At 43.2% G+C, this 23,065-nt stretch overlaps 2 protein-coding genes across 2 annotated transcripts in view; one reads left to right on the top strand and one right to left on the bottom strand.

The window, feature by feature from the left end:
• The window catches only part of TMEM204 (transmembrane protein 204), a 45,721-nt gene extending 24,996 nt beyond the window's left edge, over positions 1-20,725 (bottom strand). The window contains exon 1 of the mRNA XM_070761862.1: positions 19,823-20,725. Within this exon, the coding sequence (XP_070617963.1) occupies positions 19,823-20,105 (283 nt within the window). The 5' untranslated portion in view covers positions 20,106-20,725. The remainder of the gene's footprint in view (positions 1-19,822) is intronic.
• IFT140 (intraflagellar transport 140) overlaps positions 1-23,065 on the top strand; it is a 152,570-nt gene that overhangs the window by 83,025 nt on the left and 46,480 nt on the right. The gene's annotated exons all lie outside the window — the stretch shown is intronic.

Raw genomic sequence — 23,065 nt, 5'->3', positions numbered from 1 at the left:
TCAGATTGTGTCCCCTTGTTCTTGTGTTCACTTTCCTATTAAAAACACTTCCCTCCTGAACCTTTAACATATTTGAATGTTTCGATCATGTCCCCCCTTAAATTAGGTGAAGCCCACCTCTGCCTTAACCACTATCCCACACTGCCTCTCCAATATATTTTTAAACAGCATATTGATTGGCCTTCCTGGTAGAGATTGTCCTTCCCTTTTTGATTTGAAAGCGAAGAGTCCTCTGCACAGGTCTCTGGAGACAGAGAATTTGATACAGCAAATTAGGTTATTCGTTTAATTGATAACTTGTCCTGAAATCTGAAAACTCTTGTGTGTCTCCATATTTACATATTCCTGGCTCATGTTCATGCATTGCACACATATACTCTTTCCTCTTGCCAATACTGTATAGGTCAGTAAAATAGGCTGACTCCTTCTTCTTTGTGGAAGCCCCTAAGATATTGGAACACTGCTATCATGTCTCCCCTGGTCTTTTTCATTAATCTAGACGTGATGGCAAACCTATAGAAACATAGGAGACTGACAGCAGAAAAAGACCTCATGGTCCATCTAGTCTGCCCTTATACTATTTTCTGTATTTTATCTTAGGATGGATCTATGTTTATCCCAGGCATGTTTAAATTCAGTTGCTGTGGATTTACCAACCATGTCTGCTGGAGGTTTGTTCCAAGCATCTACTACTCTTTCAGCAAAATAATATTTTCTCACGTTGCTTCTGATCTTTCCCCCAACTAATCTCAGATTGTGCCCCCTTGTCCTTGTGTTCACTTTCCTATTAAAAACACTTCCCTCTTGAACCTTATTTAACCCTTTGACATATTTGAATGTTTCGATCATGTTCCCACTTTCCCTTCTGTCCTCCAGACCATTTTTTCCCAACCTTGGCAACTTGAAGATATTTGGACTTCAACTCCCAGAATTCTCCAGCCAGCATTCGCTGGCTGGGGAATTCTGGGAGTTGAAGTCCAAATATCTTCAAGTTGCCAAGGTTGGGAAACACTGCTCCAGACTATACAGATTGAGTTCATTAAGTCTTTCCTGATAAGTTTGATGCTTAAGACCTTCCACCATTCTTGTAGCCCGTCTTTGGACCCGTTCAATTTGATCAATATCTTTTTGTAGGTCCTCGACTTACAAGCATTCATATAGTGACCATTCAAAGTTACGACGGCACTGGGGGAAAAAAGAGACAACCGTTTTTCACACTTGCAACTGTTTGCAGCATTCCAAAGACCGGAGGATGGAAATTCAGATGCTTGGCAGCTGTCTCAGATTTATGACGGTCACAGCGGGGTCACGTCATCCCCTTTGGCTGCACCCTTCCAATGAGGAAAATCAAACGAGGAAGTCAGATTCGCTTAACGACCACGTGACTTGACATAATGGCTGCAGTGATTCAATTAACAATGGTAGCACAAAAGGTGGTTAAAATGGGACAGGACTCATTTTACAACTGTCTCGCTTAGCAACGGAAATTTTGGGCTAGGTTGTGATCGTCGTAAGTTGAGGGCTGCCTGCATGGCAAAACTGGTCGGCACTGACCTCATTTTGGGGGCAAATTCAAAGGGCTATGCCAGTGATGGCGAACCTATGGCACAGGGGCCACAGGTGGCACGCGGAGCCATATCTGCTGGCATGTGAGCTGTTGCCCTATCTCAGCTCCAACATGCATGTGTGTGCCAGCCAGCTGATTTTTGGCTCAAACAGAAGCTATGGATGGGCATTTTTGGCTTCCAGAGAGCATCTGGAGGGATGGGGAGGGCGTTTTTGCCCTCTCCTGGCTCCAGGGAAACGTTTGGAGCCTGGGGAGGGCAAAACATGAGCCTACTGGGCCCACCAGAAATTGGGAAACAGGCCGTTTCCAGCCTCCAAAGGGCCTCCAGGGGGGGCAGTGGAAGCTGTTTCCGGCCTCCCCAGGCATTGAATTATGGGTGCGGGCACTCATACATATGCAATAGCGCACACTTATGCTCTTTCGGCACCCAAGGGAAAAAAGGTTCGCCATCACTGGGCTATGCGCTACCCAAAGATCTTTCAAACATGCCCATCCGCAGGCCACAATGTCCCAACGACATCTGTTTGTATTGGTATCCTCTGACTTCGAACACATGGAATGATTGACGGTAAGAAGAGCGGAGGTGACATAATGATTTAGCTTTACTAGATAAATGGTCAAAGCAATGGAAACTGCAGTTTAATGTTTCCAAATGTAAAATAATGCACTTGGGGAAAAGGAATCCTCAATCTGAGCATTGCATTGGCAGTTCTGTGTTAGCAAAAACTTCAGAAGAAAAGGATTTAGGGGTAGTGATTTCTGACAGTCTCAAAATGGGTGAGCAGTGTGGTCGGGTGGTAGGAAAAGCAAGTAGGATGCTTGGCTGCATAGCTAGAGGTATAACAAGCAGGAAGAGGGAGATTGTAATCCCGCTATATAGAGCGTTGGTGAGACCACATTTGGAATAGTGTGTTCAGTTCTGGAGACCTCGCCTACAAAAAGATATTGACAAAATTGAACGGGTCCAAAGACGGGCTACAAGAATGGTGGAAGGTCTTAAGCATAAAACGTATCAGGAAAGACTTCATGAACTCAATCTGTATAGTCTGGAGGACAGAAGGAAAAGGGGGGACATGATCGAGACATTTAAATATGTCAAAGAGTTAAATACGGTTCAGGAGGGAATAAGATTTTTAATAGGAAAGTGAACACAAGAACAAGGGGACACAATCTGAAGTTAGTTGGGGGAAAGATCAAAAGCAACATGAGAAAATATTATTTTACTGAAAGAGTAGTAGATCCTTGGAACAAACTTCCAGCAGACGTGGTTGGTAAATCCACAGTAACTGAATTTAAACATGCCTGGGATAAACATATATCCATCCTAAGATAAAATACAAAAAATAGTGTAAGGGCAGACTAGATGGACCATGAGGTCTATTTCTGCCGTCAGTCTTCTATGTTTCTATGTTTCTAAGTTCCAGACTACTACAAAGATGCTGGGATAAACACTTGGATTTATAAATCAATCAGTATGAACCGCAGCATTTGGGATGTGAATCAAATCTTGGCTAACTTGTCCTACTTAGCTACTGAAGAATTCTAAGCGTGCCATCAGTTATTGTCTCCCTGTGAAGTCTTATAAGAATTGATGTGCTAGATTACTTAAGGATAACTCAGGGGTCGCTTATTAGTCGACCACTGTTTTTTAATAAATTAACATAAAGCTTAAAAACAAGACGGGGAAAACTGCAATGACCAGAGCTCTAGATCTATATTATCCCAATCTCCTTCCAGCCAAATCACAAATAAAATGCGAACGCTGGGATTTAAATGAGAAATTAAATTTAAATTAGAAATCGACTCCCCCCCATCCCCTCTTCACATTTGATTCTGTGTTTCTATTCTGAAATATTTCATAAATATTTATGCTACGAAATATAGATACAGATATTTAACAGAACAACAATGACAACAAAATATTATCCGATCGCCTAGGCCAGTGGTTCCCAACCTGGGCAACTTGAAGATATTTGGAATTCTGGGAATTGAAGTCCAGATATCTTCAAGTTGCCAAGGTTGGGAATCACTGACCCAGGCAGACTGGTCAGGCTTCTTTTTTCTTTTATTTTGGCAGGGAGAGACTTCCTAAAAGCCCCAGTTGTACTTTTGGGAATCATGTCCATGCCTTGAGAAGCATGAACATGCAATCTGCGAAGGATAATACTGGTGTTTATTTTGAAAACGAGACATTGGTAAGGCAAGCTTCCAGGCATTGTTCCAGAGGCTGGACATCTCCTGTCCGAAATCTCACACGTGTGCAATACTGTTAACATCATTTCTATCCCTCGTGTTGCTCGCCGTTGGGACTTCAGGAGCTATTTTAAGAAATTGGAAGTGGACCGAAGGAATCATCGATAACCATCTATAAAATGAGTCGTCTATATCAGTGTTTTTCAACCAGTGTGCCGTGGCACACTAGTGTGCCGCAAGACATGGTCAAGTGTGCCGCGAAGCTCAGCAAGAGAGAGAAAGAGAGAGAGAGAAAGAAAGCAAGACACACAGAGAGAGAAAGAAAGCAAGAGAGAGAGAAAGAGAGAGAGAAAGAAAGCAAGAGAGAGAGAAAGAGAGAGAGATAGAGAGCAAAAAAGAGAGGAAGGAAGGAAGAGAGAAAGAAAGAGGGATGGACAGAGTGGGGAAGGAAGGAAGAGAGAGAAAGAGGGAGAGAAATAGAGCGAAAGGGAGGAAGAGAGATAGATAATTTTTTGTCCAAACTTTTTTTAGCCCCCCCCCCCCAACACCTGTTCAATGTGCCCCATGATTTTGTATATGTAAAAAATGTGCCGCAGCTCAAAAAAGGTTGAAAATCACTGGTCTATATAATCCCTCCCAACGAAGGAAGGAATCTTTAATTTGTTTTTGTTTATTTGTTTTGTCAAGTACATATTGGTGGGATACAAAGATATAATCATATTTATATACAGAACATGATACTACTAAAAGAGAAAAAAATGAGTCTTCGGAGAGGGGCGGCATACAAATCTAATAAATAATTATTAAATTATTATTATTAGGACAGGGGATGGAAGGCACTCTGATGTGCTTATGCACGCCCCTTACTCACGTCTTAGGAATCGGGAGAGGTCAGCAGTGGATAGTCTAAGGGTAACGTTTTGGGGGTTAGGTGATGATACTACAGAGTCGGGTAGTGAGTTCCATGCATTAACTACTCGGTTACTAAAGTCGTATTTCCTGCAGCTCACGTGCCAGCAGATACGGTTCTGCGTGCCATCCTTCACTTCTGAAGTTTTCGCTAACACAGTTCTGTGTAAGCAAAAACTTCAGAAGAGAAGGATTTAGGGGTAGTGATTTCTGACAGTCTCAAAATGGGTGAGCAGTGTGGTCGGGCGGTAGGAAAAGCAAGTAGGATGCTTGGCTGCATAGCTAGAGGTATAACAAGCAGGAAGAGGGAGATTGCGATCCCGCTATATAGAGCGCTGGTGAGACCCCATTTGGAATACTGTGTTCAGTTCTGGAGACCTCACCAACAAAAAGATATTGACAAAATTGAACATGTCCAAAGACGGGCTACAAGAATGGTGGAAGGTCTTAAGCATAAAACGTATCCCTAAGACTTCATGAACTCAATCTGTATAGTCTGGAGGACAGAAGGAAAAGGGGGGACATGATCGAAACATTTAAATATGTCAAAGGGTTAAATAAGGTTCAGGAGGGAAGTATTTTTAATAGGAAAGTGGACACAAGAACAAGGGGGCACAATCTGAAGTTAGTTGGGGGGAAAGATCAAAAGCAACATAAGAAAATATTATTTTACTGAAAGAGTAGTAGATCCTTGGAACAAACTTCCAGCAGATGTGGTTGGCAAATCCACAATAACTGAATTGAAACATGCCTGGGATAAACATATATCCATCCTAAGATAAAATACAAAAAATAGTATAAGGGCAGACTAGATGGACCATGAGGTCTTTTTCTGCCGTCAGTCTTCTATGTTTCTATAGGTTTGCCATCACGTCTAGATTAATGAAAAGAAGGACCAGGGGAGACATGATAGCAGTGTTCCAATATCTTAGGGGCTGCCACAAAGAAGAAGGAGTCAGCCTATTTTCCTGACCTATATTGGCAAGAGGAAAGAGTATATATGTGTGCAGTGCTTGAACACGAGCCAGGAATGTGTAAACATGGAGACACACAAGTGTTTTCAGATTTCAGGACAAGTTATCAATTAAACGAATAACCTAATTTGCTGTATCAAATTCTCTGTCTCCAGAGACCTGTGCAGAGGACTCTTCGCTTTCAAATCAAAAAGGGAAGGACAATCTCTACCAGGAAGGCCAATCAATATGCTGTTTAAAAAGATTTATTTATTTATTAGATTTGTATGCCGCCCCTCTCCGTAGACTCGGGGGCGGCTAACAACAATAATAAGACAATATAAACAAACTTAATATTTAAGTTTAAGTTAAATTAAGAAACCCTAATTTGAGAAACCAATCATACATACAGACATACCAAGCATAAATTTTATAAGCCTAGGGGGAAGGGAATATCTCAATTCCCCCATGCCTGACGACAGAGGTGGGTTTTAAAGAGCTTACGAAAGGCAAGGAGGGTGGGGGCAACTCTGATCTCTGGGGGGAGTTGGTTCCAGAGGGTCGGGGCCGCCACAGAGAAGGCTCTTCCCCTGGGTCCTGCCATTGTTTAGTCGACAGGACCCGGAGAAGGCCAACTCTGTGGGACCTAACTGGTCGCTGAGATTCGTGTGGCAGAAGGCGGTCCCGGAGAGGCAGTGTGGGATAGAGGTTAAGGCAGAGGTGGGCTTCACCTAATTTAACAATGGTTTAGGCATGATCCTAAATTGTGTTCCCTTTAATCGGGGCCAGGGATGGGTTGCTACCAATGTCGTATGCGACTGCGCACCGGTAATGACCACCAGATTGTGCAATTTCCACGCAAAAACTTTGGTGCCAGTCCTTCGGGCACCGCCATCTTTTTTTTTTCATTTTTCATAATTTTTGCTTTGTGTCCATGCGCAGAAGCAAAATTTTGCGAGGGAATGCTTGTGCATGCACGATTTTGGTGAGCCCCAAATCTCGCGCATGCGTGCATTCCCTTGCAAGACCTTGGTGCATTTCTGTTTCCTGCGCATGCGCGGGAGCAAAATCACACACACACGCAAGATTATCCAAGTTGCGCGCGCAGCGCAGCAGTAGCAAAATATAACAGCAATCCGCCCCTGACCGTGGCTTATTGAATAAAATGGAACCAAACTGGGTTCGCCCAATAGTTCAACCAGAAGCCAAGTTTAAAAAAGCAAAAATGGGTGACTTCATGGGTGATTACTGCAACGCTCTCTACATGGGGCTACCTTTGAAAAGTGTTCGGAAACTCCAGATCGTGCAGAACGCGGCCGCGAGAGCCATCGTGGGGCTTCCCAGATTCGCCCACGTACCTACAACACTCCGTGGCCTGCATTGGCTGCCGATCAGTTTCCGGTCACAATTCAAAGTGTTGGTCATGACCTTTAAAGCCCTACATGGCATTGGACCAGAGTACCTCCGGAACTGCCTGCTACCGCACGAATCCCAGCGGCCGAGTTGGCCTTCTCCGGGTCCCGTCGACTAAACAATGTCGTTTGGCGGGCCCCAGGAGAAGAGCCTTCTCTGTGGCGGCCCTGGCCCTCTGGAACCAACTCCCCCCGGAGATTAGAACTGCTCCCACCCTCCTTGTCTTCCGTAAACTACTTAAGACCCACCTATACCGCCAGGCATGGGGGATTTGAGACACCTTTCCCCCAGGCTTATTATAATTTATGTTTGGTATGTATGTGCTGTTTGGTTTTTAATTATGATAGGGTTTTTAGGGGGTTTTTTAATATTAGATTTGTGCCAGTATAATATTGTTTTTATCGTTGTTGTGAGCCGCCCCGAGTCTTCGGAAAGGGGCGGCATACAAATCTAATAAATAATAATAATAATAATAATAATTATTATTATTATTATTATTATTATTCACACAACACTCTAAGCCCAAGATAAACAAGCCACGTCATGACCGCAGATTAAGCCACGGGGGAAGCAGGCTTTAGGAAGAGCCCAAGATGAACTATTTTTAAAAAAATCTGGGCTCATCCCAAGTTTGAGCCCTTGCAGGAGGACCAATTTTGGGCTTGGAAAGTCCGTTTTCCCTTCCTTTTTGGTCTAACCGTCAAGAATTCTAAAATTTTGGAGCATTCCTATGGGGTTGATTTTTTTTATTTTTTTTGGCCTGGCTGTTTTCCAAAGCCTCTGAGACTGCAATTAATAAATCCCAGCATTATCTGGTCTGCTGCCTCTGTAAACATTTCTTTCTTTCCCATTCCCACACGGAGGCGGCTGTGCCTTTGGCCCGGCTCCTCCCTCTCTCCTCCCCCCCCCCCATCCCTTCATCTGGGAAATGTACTTCTGTAAATCAAATAATTCATCTGGACAGGTGTTTATATTTAGCACTCCCTGCAGATCACGTAGCCCCTCTCTTCGCTCGGGACCACTCCCCTCTTCTTGAACGCTTGACCCAAAGAGCTATAATAAGGCCGGGCCTTCCTCTCCTCGCTGCTCCTCCTCCTCCTCCTCACCAAATCCGTAGGAAACTGGTTTTCCATCCCCTGCTTCTTTCCTGTGTCTTTCCAAAGAAACTTTCACGCCCTGGGCTCCGGGATCCCCCCCCCTTTTTTTAAATGAAAGCCGCTGCTTTCAAAATTATTGGTTGCCGATCAATTTCCGGGCACAATTCAAAGTGTTGGTTATGACCTATAAAGCCCTTCATGGCATCAGACCAGAATACCTCCGGGACCGCCTTCTGCCGCACGAATACCAGCGACCGGTTAGGTCCCACAGAGTTGGCCTTCTCTGGGTCCCGTTGACTAAATAATGTCGTTTGGTGGGACCCAGGAGAAGAGCCTTCTCTGTGGCGGCCCCGACCCTCTGGAACCAGCTCCCCCCGGAGATTAGAACTGCCCCCACCCTCCTTGCCTTTCGTAAAGTTCTTAAGACCTATCTCTGCCATCAAGCATGGGGGAACTGACACATCTCCCCCGGGCCTATACAGTTTATACATGGAATGTTTGTGTGTTTGTTTGCTTTTAATAATGGGGTTTTTAGTGTTTTTTTAAATTATTAGATTTGTTCTTACATTGTCCTTGTTATTGTTGTGAGTTGCCCCGAGTCTACGGAGAGGGGCGGCATACAAATCTAATAAATAAATAAATAAATAAATAAATATGTCCAGTACTGGTTAGTCCTCAACCTACGAACACAATCGAGACCGTTGAGTTTGCGCTTGCTAAGTGAGAAATTTCTTCAGTGTGTTTGGTTATGACTTTCCTTGCTGCTTTTGTTTAAAAGTCAGTGGTTCTCAACCTTTCAAATGCCCCGACGCCTTAATACAGTTCCTCGTGTTGTGGTGTCCCCCAACCATAAGTCTAGCGCCAATTCTCCCAACAGAGCTTTAAGCTGATTGGCAGGAAGGTCAGAGGGACGGCCCCCACTGTAAACGCCTGATTGGTCGGATTGTAAAAAATATGTTCCAAGCTGCCAGAATAGAAGCTTTAGTTCCTAACACAAGGGGAAATTTGTCTTTTCCCCTGGTCTTAGGTGACCCCTGTTAAATGGTTGTTCGATCCCCAAAGGGGTCCCAATCCCCAGGTTGAGAACCACTGCCTTAAAACATGTTGGGGCAAAGATAGAAGCAACATGAGAAAATATTATTTTACTGAAAGAGTAATAGATGCTTGGAACAAACTTCCATCAGATGTGGTTTGTCAATCCACCGTAACTGAATTTAAACATGCCTGGGATAAACATAGATCCACCCTAAGATAAAATACAGGAAATAGTATAAGGGCAGATTAGATGGACCATGAGGTCTTTTTCCGCCCTCAATCTTCTATGTTTCTATATCAATAACATAATTCTGCTTTTTTTATCCCATCCATCAATCATGAATCAGTATCCTATTTTGACACCTATTTTATGCTATTATTTATCAGTCTGTTTCCTCTTCTTTTCTTTATGTTCCCCTCCCTCTATCTCCCATCTGCTCCAACTATCTTCCTACTCCTTTTCTCCCCCTTCCTACTTTCCTTCCGTTCCTTCTCTTCTCCCTTCCCTTTCTCCTTCCTCTTGAATGGAGCGCTTTCTCGTGGGCTCTGAGAGCCCTTAGTGGCCTCTGTGTCCTTTGCTGTTGAGGGCATTGAAAAGGGGTCCCGAACCCCAGGTTGAGTGCCACTGGTGAATCGCTCAGTCACACGGTTGTTAAATCAGTTGCGCGGTTGTTAAGGGAAACCCGTTTCCCCGTTGACTTTGAAGGTCACAATAGGGAATCGCATTCCCCCAGGGATGATGGGACCGTCACAAATGTGAGTCCATTGTCAAGCATATGCATGGAAATTGCATGATCTTGGAGTCACTGCAACGGTCGTTAAGTGTGAAAAATGGTCACAAGTCCGTTTTTCCAGTGCTGTTGTAACTTTGAACAGTCACTAAGTGAACTGTTGTAAATTGAGGACTCCCTGTCCTGCTGTTGCTTTGGGCCATAAATAGGGTTCCTTTGCAGCCACAGCCATTGGTCTTAGTGCATCACTTACTGCAACAATGTCCAGAGCAGTGGTTCTCAACCTGGGGGTCAGGAGCCCTTTGGGGGTGGAATGACAATTTCACAGGAATTTTTAATGCCTTTTGAAAGGCAACGAGAGTGGGGACGGTGCAGATCTCTTGGGTAGTTGGTTCCAGAGGGTCGGGGCCACAACTGGGAAGGCTCTCCCGCATGGACCCGCAAGTCAACATTGTTTGGCCAATGGGGCCTGGAGGAGGCCAACTCTGTGCGATCTAAACAGTCGCTGGGACATAAGGACATAAGAAGAGCTATGCTGAATCAGACCAAAGCCCATCTAGTCCAGCATTCTGTGTCCCACAGTGGCCCCCCAATTGTCCATGGGGATCTTGAGCAGAAAGAGAAGGCAAGACCCTCCCTTTCTCTTGATCCCCAACGAATGGTACCCAAGGGAATCCTGCCTGCCTCAACCAGCATATAGGCGGCACATGGACATCCGTTTCAATAACCTTGGCCTCCATGAATCTGTCTAATCCTGCCTTGAAGCTATCCAGGCTGACAGCTGTCGCGACCTCTTCTGGAAGGGAATTCCATCAACCAAGGACCCTCTGGGGGAAGAAATATGAGCTTTAGGGAGGGCCCCCTCGTCTTAATATACACGTGAGGCAAAAGACGGTCCCGTAAATAATCTGGTCCAATGCCATGTAGGGCTTTATAGGTAACAACCAACACCTGGAATTGCGTTCGGAGACCAATATTATATATTATATATTTATTGGATTTGTATGCTGCCCCTCTCCGGAGACTCGGGGTGGCTCAAAGCAATAATAAGACAGTATACAATAATAATCTAATACTAAAAACGATTAAAAAACCCTTATTATAAAACCAAACATACATACAGACATACCATGCATAAAATTGTAAAGGCCTAGGGGGAAAGAGTATCTCAATTCCCCCATGCCTGACGGCAGAGGTGGGTTTTAAGTAGCTTACAAAAGGCAAGGAGGGTGGGGGCAATTCTAATTTCTGGGGGGAGTTGGTTCCATAGGGCCGGGGCCGCCACAGAGAAGGATCTTCCCCTGGGTCCCGCCAAGCGGCATTGTTTAGTTGACAGGACCCGGAGAAGATCCACTCTGTGGGACTTAACTGGTCGCTGGGATTCGTGCAGCAGAGTGCAGCTAATGGACCAATGTGAGAGTATCTAGGTACGCCCAACATAGCCCTTGCGGCTTCATGCTGGACTAGTTGCAATCTCCGAACATTCTTCCACGGCAGCCCCAAGTAGAGCGCATTGCAGTAATCGAGCCTAGAGATAATGACGGGAATGACGGAATGAGATGGATGGAAAGAAACCTCCATGCACATCACGTTTGAAATTCACCGTCTCAAAACCTGTCGTGTCCTCTGGCTTAGAAGACTCTAGGTGAAGAGTGGTCGATTTTGTGAAGAGAAGAGCTTTCCCATCTAGAAGCCATAAAGCCACCCAAATACTGGTCCTTGCAGACCAGCAAAGGAGAAAAAGATGTCATTCCCACCCCCCACCCCAAATCCCAGATTTCTGTGACGTCTGGGGGGACATGACAGCATACGGAATAAGGGATGGAATTGACTCGGTGAGTTCCAGCCGGATCCATTTTCCTTTTCTGCGGTCAACCGCAGACCCTGAACGACTAGTCTTCTCCCCCAAGCATCTTCCTCTTCTCTTTCATTTGCTGTGATAGGAAACAGCTTTCCCTGGTTATTTCTCCTGAGCTGTAAACTAATCCCTCGTATTTATAAAAATCATTCAGTAAAGGCACACATGCTTCTCAAACAATAGGGATAATTCTTGAGTAGGATGTTTGAGTTGCGAGGATGGCCGTGTGCCAAGCTTCCTAAAGGGGCCAAAATCAGGATTAAAGGAATTTTTTTCCAACCACGAGAACTGAAGCAAAAATAACAAAAATACTGATGACTCTCTCTCTCTCTCTCTCTCTCTCTCTCTCTCTCTCTCTCTCTCTCTCTCTCTCTCTCTGTCTGTCTGTCTATCTATCTATCTACAGTATCTCTCTCTCTCTCCATCTATCTATCCGTCCATCCATCCATCCATCCATCCATCTATCTATCTATCTACAGTATCTCTCTCTCTCCATCTATCTATCCGTCCATCCATCCATCCATCCACCCATCCATCTATCTATCTATTTACAGTATCTCTCTCTCTATCTCTCTCTCTATCTGTCTGTCTACCTAGTCTCTCTCTCTCTCTATCTCTATCTATCTATCTATCTATCTATCTATCTATCTATCTACAGTATCTCTCTCTCTCTATCCTATCTACCTACCTATCTATCTATCTATCTATCTATCTATCTACAGTATCTCTCTCTCTATCCTATCTACCTACCTACCTACCTATCTATCTACAGTATCTCTCTCTCTCTATCCTATCTACCTACCTACCTATCTATCTATCTATCTATCTATCTATCTATCTACAGTATCTCTCTCTCTATCCTATCTACCTACCTATCTATCTATCTATCTACAGTATCTCTCTCTCTCTATCCTATCTACCTACCTACCTACCTATCTATCTATCTATCTATCTACAGTATCTCTCTCTCTCTATCCTACCTACCTACCTACCTACCTACCTATCTATCTATCTATCTATCTATCTATCTATCTACAGTATCTCTCTCTCTCTATCCTATCTATCTACCTACCTGCCTATCTATCTATCTTCTGGAGGTGGGGGTGGGTGGGAAACAATCCATTTTTGCCCATTTTTGCCTTCTGTGGCATCTGTGTGCCCCATTTTTCACCTCCTCTGCCTCCAGTAGCATTCTGCAGGCCAAAAACAGGCAAAAAGGGCCCAATTTTTTTGGTGATAAAACAGACCGGTTTTGCCCAGTTTGGGGCCTTCTGTGGTACCTGTGCACCCCGTTTTTCACCTCCCCTGCCTTCAGAACATCCAGCCACCAGAACTGCACCAAAAACTACAAAAATACTAATGACACACTCTTCTTTCTCTCTCCAGCTCTTCCTCCCTCCATCTGTACTCTGTCTAAATGGGCTAATGTCGCTACAGTTAGTTTGCTAAATGTTTAGACTCTTGTGGCTTAATGTATTTAGGAAATGCCTAAGTAAAAGCAAAAATGGATCCTGTGAAGATTTGTGATGCTTCTTCTGATCACCGCATCCTGCTTTTCTTGTGAACTACTGGTATATTGATAGACATGATGCAAAAAGGATGTGAAGATTCTAGGAGTTCAGAGAAGAGCAACTAAGAAGATTAGGGGACGGGAGGCTAAAACATATAAAGAAAAGTTGCTGGAACTGTGCATGGCTGGTTTAATGCAAAGAAGGACCAGGGGAGACATGGTAGCAGTGCTCCAGTATCTCAGGGGTTGCCACAAAGGAGAGGCAGTCAACCTATTCTCCAAAGCACCTGAGGGTAGAACAAGAAGCAATGGGTGGAAACTAATCAAGGAGCGAAGCAATTTAGAACTAAGGAGGAATTTCCTGACATTTAGAAAAATTAAGCCGTGGAACAGCTCGCCTCCAGAAGTTGTGAATGCTCCAACACTGGAAGTTTTTAAGCAGATGTTGGATAACCATCTGTCTGAAGTGGTGTAGGGTTGGATAACATTTGTCTGAAGTGGTATAGGGTTTCCTGCCTAAGCAAGGGGATGGACTAGATGCCCTCCAAGGCCCCCTCCAACTCTGTTATTATAATTAAGTTTTCTGAATATACAATTGAAAAGCAATTCTTGTAAATATACTTTTCTCCCGTTTCCTGGATTCGCATTCTCCGGATAATTAGCCAAAATGTTTTGGGCACAGTGGCAGCCCCATTTCCACCCCTGCTTCTTGGAGAGATGCGCCCCAAATATCAAACATTATCACACAACTCAATTTTCTTCACATCTGCATGGCTTATTTTATATTCCGGAACGAATTCTGACCCAGATGAGCAGCAGAAGGAGATTGTATTCGAATTACAGAGTTAAGCGATCAAGAGAACTGAATCGGAACTGTAAAAAGACAAAACCCCACTAGGTTAAAGACCTTGGTATACTAATAACAAAAGATTTAAGTGCCAAAGCCCACTGCAACAACATAGCCAAGAAGGCTTCAAGAGTTGTAAACCTAATCCTACGTAGCTTCTGCTCTGGCAATCTCACACTACTTACAAAACTTTTGCCAGACCCATCCTCGAATACAGCTCATCTGTTTGGAACCCTTATCGCATCTCAGACATTAACACCCTTGAAAATGTCCAAAAATACTTCACCAGAAGAGCCCTTCACTCCTCCACTCGAAATAGAATACCCTATGAGACTAGACTTTCAATCCTGGGCCTAGAAAGTTTAGAACTAAGACGCCTTAAACAAGATCTAAGTATTGCCCACAAGATCATATGCTGCAACGTCCTGCCTGTCAGCGACTACTTCAGCTTCAACCACAACAACACAAGAGCACACAACAGATTTAAACTTAATATTAACCGCTCCAAACTTGACTGTTAAAAATATGACTTCAGTAACCGAGTTGTCGAGGCGTGGAACTCATTACCGGACTCCATAGTGTCATCCCCAAACCCCTAACACTTTACCCTTAGATTATCTACGGTTGACCTATCCAGATTCCTAAGAGGTCAGTAAGGGGCGAGTACAAGTGCACTAGAGTGCCTTCTGTCCCCTGTCCTATTGCTCTCCTATAACTCCTATACCTTTCTTCTATTCCTATATCTCTTCTTCTATTCTTTCATTGATATCAGTGTTCCCTCTAATTTCTTTTTGGGGTGGGCGGAAAAGTATAGTGTCTGAGCGGCAGTCCTTTTGTGACTGGGCGGCAGAGAAATAATAAATAAATAAATAAACGAACGAACAAACAAACAAACAAATTAAAAACCCACCCTGTTTTGCCTCAGAGAATTTCAAAATAAAATACTGTACTGTGTGTCTATAACAGTGAGCTCATAATAGGGCAACTCTATCAATATCAAAATGCCACTTAAATAGTTGAGCTAGTTTCAAACTAGATTTTGATTTTCTTTCTCTCTTCCTTACTCCCATTCTTTTTCTTTCTCTTTTTCTTCCTCTCTTTTTTCTATCTGTTTCTCTCTCTTCCTCTCTTCCTCTCTATCTCCTTCCCTCTCACTCTTTCCCTCTCGGCTTCTGGGCAGGTTTGGAAAACTCTGAGTTGATGATGATTTTTAAGTGAGCGATTGCTCACTGCTCAGCTTAGAGGGAACTATGATTGATATGTTCTATTACTATATCTTCTTTTCTATTCTTTCTTAGAAACATAGAAGACTGACGGCAGAAAAAGACCTCATGGTCCATCTAGTCTGCCCTTATACTATTTCCTGTATTTTATCTTACAATGGATATATGTTTATCCCAGGCATGTTTAAATTCAGTTACTGTGGATTTACCAACCACGTCTGCTGGAAGTTTGTTCCAAGGATCTACTACTCTTTCAGTAAAATAATATTTTCTCATGTTGCCTTTGACCATTCCCCCAACTAACTTCAGATTGTGTCCCCTTGTTCTTGTGTTCACTTTCCTATTAAAAACACTTCCCTCCTGAACCTTATTTAACAGGTATATTTTACTATGAGCATCTCCTCAATAACCTTCCCTCCTGAACCTTATTTAACAGGTATATTTTCCCTCCTGAACCTTATTTAACAGGTATATTTTCCCTCCTGAACCTTATTTAACAGGTATATTTTACTATGAGCATCTCCTCTATAACCTTCCCTCCTGAACCTTATTTAACAGGTATATTTTCCCTCCTGAACCTTATTTAACAGGTATATTTTACTATGAGCATCTCCTCTATAACCTCCATCATGTATTTTACTTTGTGTATATAGATATATATACCCACTAGAACCCTCATTGTGTATTGGACAAAATAAATAAATAAAATAAATAAAAGATTTGGCCACAATATTCTGGAAGAACGCCTGGAAGGATCTACTCGGTCGATTTGGAAAGGTCTGTTTCGGAAACAGCTGCAATGCAAGCGGGGTGGGGGAAATTCCCCAGTAGTTCCCAGGCAGCAGTTAACATGGGTGTCCTAAAATTTGGGGGGAAGCTTATTCAACGAGGAGCAGGCAATCATAGATGCAATGGACTAAAGAATTCGACCCGCTGGAAAGCAACTTCCTATATTCCACTTTGAATCGACTTCCCTAGAAACTTTCTCACACCTTGCCAAGTATTGCCACCTAGTGAACTGGAAATAACACAACAGAAGGTCAAACTTCCCGTGTCACAGAGTGGAGTATAGTTGTTCTCTAATTTCCTTTAAAAAAAAAAAAACTGTACACTGCTCAAAAAAATAAAGGGAACACTTAAACCTATAAAGCCCTTCATGGCATCGGACCAGAATACCTCCGAGACCGCCTTCTGCTGCACGAATCCCAGTGACCGATTAGGTCCCACAGAGTCGGCCTTCTCCGGGTCCCGTCAACTAAACAATGTCGGTTGGCGGGCCCCAGGGGAAGAGCCTTCTCTGTGGCGGCCCCGACTCTCTGGAACCAGCTCTCCCCCAGAGATTAGAACTGCCCCTACCCTCCTTGCCTTTCGTAAACTTCTCAAAACCCACCTTTGTCGTCAGGCATGGGGGAATTGAGATATCTCCCCCGGGCCTATATAATTTATGTATGGTATGTTTGTAGGTATGTCTGCTTATAAAAAGGGGTTTTCTTAACTACTTTAAATTTTTAAATTGTAAATTATTAGATTCGTTATGAATTGTTTTATTATGTTGTGAGCCGCCCCGAGTCTACAGAAAGGGGCGGCATACAAATCTAATAAACAAACAAACAAACAAACAGAATATAACTCCAAGTAAATCAAACTTCTGTGAAATCAAACTGTCCCCTTAGGAAGCAGCACTGATTGAGAATCAATTTCACCTGCTGTTGTGCACATTCATTTTTGTACAGAACGAAGTAGTCAGTGAGAATATTTCATTCATTCAGATCTAGGATGTGTTATTTGATAGGGTTTTTAGTTTTTAGTTTTTTAATATTAGATTTGTGCCATTATAATATTGTTTTTGTCATTGTTGTGAGCCGCCCTGAGTCTTCGGAGAGGGGCGGCATACAAATCTAATAAATAATAATAATAATAATAATAATAATTATTATTATTATTATTATTATTATTAGAAACATAGAAACATAGAAGACTGACGGCAGAAAAAGACCTCATGGTCCATCTAGTCTGCCCTTATACTATTTCCTGTATTTTATCTTACAATGGATATATGTTTATCCCAGGCATGTTTAAATTTAGTTACTGTGGATTTACCAACCACGTCTGCTGGAAGTTTGTTCCAAGGATCTACTACTCTTTCAGTGAAATAATATTTTCTCACGTTGCTTTTGATCTTTCCCCCAACTAACTTCAGATTGTGTCCCCTTGTTCTTGTGTTCACAGAGCGGAGTATAGTTGTTCTCTAATTTCCTTTTAAAAAAATAAATAAAATAGAATTAATGTACACTGCTCAAAAAAAATAAAGGGAACACTTAAACAACAAAATATAACTCCAAGTAAATCAAACTTCTGTGAAATCAATCTGTCTCCTTAGGAAGCAACACTGATTGACAATCAATTTCACCTGCTGTTGTGCACATTCAACTTTGTAGGGAACGAAGTATTCAGTGAGAATATTTCATTCATTCAGATCTAGGATGTGTTCTTTGAGTGTTCCCTTTATTATTATTATTTTTTCAGCAGTGTGCATTGAGAAATTTGTAGTCTGCAGCAGATTTACAAATACATCTGCTGCAGGCTACAGGGGGCTCAGGGGGGGAAAGAATTTTGTAACCGGTAGTTCTCTTGTCATTTCCTCCCCCCCTCCCCCTGAAAAAAAGAATGACCTCTTTTATAATTTCAGACCAGGAAGACTTACAAGGAGAGAGGTCTTTTAATCACATTGGCTTTTTAACCCAGTTTGTAAGAACTGGGAAGATCACCCAGAAATTTCATCTTGTCTCCATGGCACCCACCCAACAGGGCCACATTTGGATTGCAAGCCCAAAAGGAGACAGTTAAACCTCACAGAAGTGAAGGATAAGGGATCAATTTGGTCTGCTGTTGCTCAACCTTGATGGACTTTTTAAGTCACGTGGATTTCAGCTCCCAGAATTTCCCAAGCAGAGAAATGCTTGGGGAATTCTGGGAGTTGAAGTCCATGCATGTTCACAGTCTAGGTTGAAAACCGGTCCCTAAATCTAATCCTTGGACCAGTGCAGGAATTACTACCGCAGCAAATTCTCCGTTAAAGCTATCACTGATGGCTTGAAGCCAAAATAGACGCTGCCCTTGCTTGCAAAGCTGTTTGTTTTATCTAGCTTTGAATATGGCTTTTATTTATTTATTTTATTTATTATTTTATTTATTTATTGGATTTATATGCCGTCCCTCTCCGAGGACTCTGCCTCCTGCATTTTCTGTGCCTTTCTCCATCTCTTGTAACCCAATTATTGTTTTTCTCCCTGGACCCAATCTCATTTCTTTTGCCACCAAATAATCTCTCTTGCTTCATTGAAGCCTCTTCTCAAGAGAAAGCAAAGCTTTTAGTCTTCAGCCCTTTCCAGAGCAGAACCCCAACGGGATAAAATATTTCACAGCCCACCTTCTCATTTTTCAGGTGCCGCTACCTTAGCAAAGTTTTCAGCATAACAGACCATCCTTAGAGATGCTCCATCATCCAGATCACAATTGTCCCCAAAAAGATTTAAAGATCTGGCTTTTCCGACAGTCTTGGGGCCATTGAGAGTAATCCGGGGGGGGGGGGGTTACTAGCAAGGTCGGCCCATGAATGTATGGATGGCTGCAATTATTTTAAGTTGAAACGTTTTTATATTGATCCCTAATTATTTTTGCTGTGAGCCACTCTGAATCCCTAGGGAGTTGGGCAGCATAGAAATATATTTTTTTTTTCTGAAGAAAGCACGTTTTCTTCAGAAAGAAAATATTTGCAAGGGGTGGGGGGAAGCCCAAATAAAATCTAGGTGTCTTTTGGAAAGGCGCCTATGTAGAAACATAGAAGTCTGACGGCAGAAAACGACCTCATGGTCCATCTAGTCTGCCCTTATACTATTTTCTGTATTTTATCTTAGGATGGATATATGTTTATCCCAGGCATGTTTAAATTCAGTTACTGTGGATTTATCTACCACGTCTGCTGGAAGTTTGTTCCAAGGATCTACTCCTCTTTCAGTGAAATAATATTTTCTCACGTTGCTTTTGATCTTTCCCCCAACTAACTTCAGATTGTGTCCCCTTGTTCTTGTGTTCACTTTCCTATTAAAAACACTTCCCTCCTGGACCTTATTTAATCCTTTAACATATTTAAATGTTTCGATCATGTCCCCCCTTTTCCTTCTGTTCTCCAGACTATACAGGTTGAGTTCATGAAGTCTTTCCTGATACGTTTTATGCTTAAGACCTTCCACCATTCTTGTAGCCCGTCTTTGGACCCGTTCAATTTTGTCAATATCTTTTTGTAGGTGAGGTCTCCAGAACTGAACACAGTATTCCAAATGTGGTCTCACCAGCACTCTATATAGCGGGATCATAATCTCCCTCTTCCTGCTTGTTATACCTCTAGCTATGCAGCCAAGCAGACCTGCATCGCAGACCATTCCCAAGACCAAGTCGAGAGGGTGCAAGGAGAAACGAGACTTACGTTTGACCGTATTTCGGGATTCCTGGAAACCGGCTGGCTCTGAACCCCAGCCCAAGGCTTCGCATTTGTGCTGCTCCACCCCTTGTCCGTGCTTGGCACCTGCGCCCACACCTCCTTTCCCTTTCTCCGCCAGCCAGCACATCTTCCACAGCCCCACGCTGCGCTTACGTCCGTCCTCCAAGGTCTGGTACACCCAGTTGGGAGTGAAAGCGGCCACGTTGTTGAGAACGAGGGACACCAGAGCGACCAACACGGCTGTGGCTACCAGTTTCTGGACTGTCATATCTGACGGTTCGCCCGGCAGCCACTCTCGGTAGAAGATCCAAGCGTGTCCCCCACCACCCTTTGCCGATCAGCTGCGGTGCATCGAATTTGCTCCGTCCGTCCGTCCGTCGGTGGAAGGCACGTGCAGGAGGAGATGGTTAGGGATGACTAGAGTACATCCCCATTCATTCTCCAAGTCAGCTGCTGCGAAGATCTGGGCTGCCCGAAGAGCCACAAAGGAGAGAGGAGAAATCCATGCGAAGAAAAGGCCCCCAAAAAACCACCCAGGTGTGCAGGCTGCTCGCCTTCTTCAGGGGCGCTTCATCCACCTTCCTCCCCTTTGAGCAGGACCAAGCTGGGGTTGAGTCGGACTGTCGAGGGGGAGCATTCTTTCCGAAACTGGCCAAGGGCCGATGGAGGGAGAAGCATCAACCGTCGACCGAGTTGTGTTCTTGGGCGGTTGAGGGCCTCCACCCTGCCAAAAAGATGCCCGTCCCTTCAGCCTTCTGGAGCGCAGCCGTGCGAAGAAGCCGGGACCTGCATAAGTGGCACCAGAGAGCTCGGTTTTGCCGCCACCTGGATTTCAGAAGGGCTCCCAGAGGGCCCTCGACTTCACAGTCCTGAGCCCAAGCAAATCCCAGAGAGCAAATATCTATATGGTTGCATCCACCAAGGAGTTCTGCAAGACTTGGAGCCGGTATTCCTAGGGTCTCTCCTTCCACCGCTGTTGCTCTTCCCTCGATGACGGAGCCCTGCAAACTGCCCGGAGCAGGAAAACAGAAGCTTTTGCTGCAAGGAAGTTTGGGGTTTTTTTTCCCCCCACCTCCTATCTCTCCATGAAAAGGAAACGGTTGTTTGCGCGGCCGGTTTTGGTGAGAACCTCAGGGCGTAGCCGATTGCAAACCGACAAGAGCCACTGCCACGGCCGTCCGATGTGAACAGGATGTGTTTCCTGAAAGGAAAAGTCAAAGACAGACTTCTAAAGTCCTGTCTCTTCCTCCCTCCCCTCCCCACTCCCCTCCCTCCTGCATTGCTGCCCTCCTCTCCTCCCTCCCCTGCTTCCCAGAAAGAGCAGCTTATTAGCTAATACTCTTATTTGGAAGAATCGGTATTATGATATTGGGGCCAGGGAGCGGGGAGATCCTCTAGAATAGAACAGAACAGAGTAGAACAGATGTTTGAATGAAGAATGGAACGGAACGGAACAGAATAGAATAGAATAGAACAGAATAGAAAAAAAATCAGATGTTGGAATGAAAAATAGAATAGAACAGAATAGAATAAATGGAGAAAGAGTAGAGTAGAGTAGTAGAACAGAACAGATGTTGGAATATAGAATAGAGTAGAATAAAGAGTAGAGTAGAACAGAACAGATATTGGAGTGTAGAATAGAATAGAAAATAGAATAGAATAAATGGAGAAAGAATAGAATAGAATAGAACAGAACAGATGTTGGAATGAAAAATAGAATAGAACAGAATAGAATAAATAGAGAAAGAGTAGAGTAGAGTAGTAGAACAGAACAGATGTTGGAATGAAGAATAGAATAGAATAAAGAATAGAATAGAACAGAACAGAACAGATATTGGAATGAAGAATAGAATAAAATAGAATAGAATAGAAAATAGAATAGAATAAATAGAGAAAGAATAGAATAGAATAGAACAGAACAGAACAGATGTTGGAATGAAGAATAGAAAAGAAAATAGAATAGAACAGAACAGAATAAATAGAGAGAGAATAAAGTAGAATAGAATAGAATAGAACAGATGTTGGAATGAAGAATAGAATAGAATTCTTTTTAGTGGCCGTATGATTGGACACACAAGGAATTTGCCATATACACCAATGACAAATTCCTTGTGTACGCCATTTATGCTCTCAGTGTACATAAAAGAAAAGATACATTCATCAAGAATCATGAGGTACGACCCTTAATGATTGTCATAGGGTACAAATAAGCAATCAGGAAACCATCAATATTAATGTAAATCGTGAGGATACAAGCAACAAGTTGCAGTCATAAATGGGAGGAAATGGGTGATAGGAACGATGAGAAGAATAGTAATAGCAATGCAGCCTTAGTTTATTTTATTTATTAATTTTATTTATTTATTTTGTCCAATACATAATACACATTGAAGAGAATAGATATGTAATAATATAAGTAAAGAAAAGAATAGAAGAAAAGATATAAAAGTATAGGTGAACATATTTGAAAGGAAGAAAAGATAAATGAGATAAGGAAAGACAATTGGACAGGGGACGGAAGGCACACCAGTGCACTTATGCACGCCCCTTACTGACCTCTAAAGAACCTGGAGAGGTCAATCGTGGATAGTCTAAGGGAGAAATGTTTGGGGTTAGGGGTTGACACTACTGAGTCGGGTAATGAGTTCCACGCTTCGACAACTCGGTTGCTGAAGTCATATTTTTTACAGTCAAGTTTGGAGCGGTTAATATTAAGTTTGAATCTGTTGCGTGCTCTTGTGTTGTTGTGGTTGAAGCTGAAGTAGTCATTGACAGGTAGAACGTTGCAGCATATGATCTTGTGGGCAATACTTAGATTGTGTTTTAGGCGACGTAGTTCTAAGCTTTCTAGACCTAGGATTGATAGTCTGCTTTCGTAGGGTTTTCTGTTTCGTAGGGTATTCGTAGTTTGACAGTGTTGAGGGAATTATTTGTTTAGCAGAGTGATGGCATTCAGGCAAAAACTATTCCTGTGTCTAGCTGTTCTGCTGTGCTCTATAGCGTCATTTTGAGGGTAGGAGTTGGAACAGTTTGTGTCCAGTATGTGAGGGGTCAGTAAATAGTTTCATTGCCCCCTTTTTGACTCGTGCACTATACAGGTCCTCAAAGGAAGGCAGGTTGGCAGTCATTGTTTTTTCTGCAGTTCTGATTCTCCTCTGACGTCTGCGTCGGTCTTGTCGGGTTGCAGAACTGATCCAGACAGTTATAGAGGCGCAGACGACAGACTCA

Source organism: Erythrolamprus reginae, chromosome 9 (genome assembly GCF_031021105.1).
Source record: "Erythrolamprus reginae isolate rEryReg1 chromosome 9, rEryReg1.hap1, whole genome shotgun sequence".
Lineage (NCBI taxonomy): Eukaryota > Metazoa > Chordata > Lepidosauria > Squamata > Dipsadidae > Erythrolamprus > Erythrolamprus reginae.
Note: the sequence above shows the minus strand (reverse complement) of the source record. Positions and strands in the feature narration are given on the sequence as shown.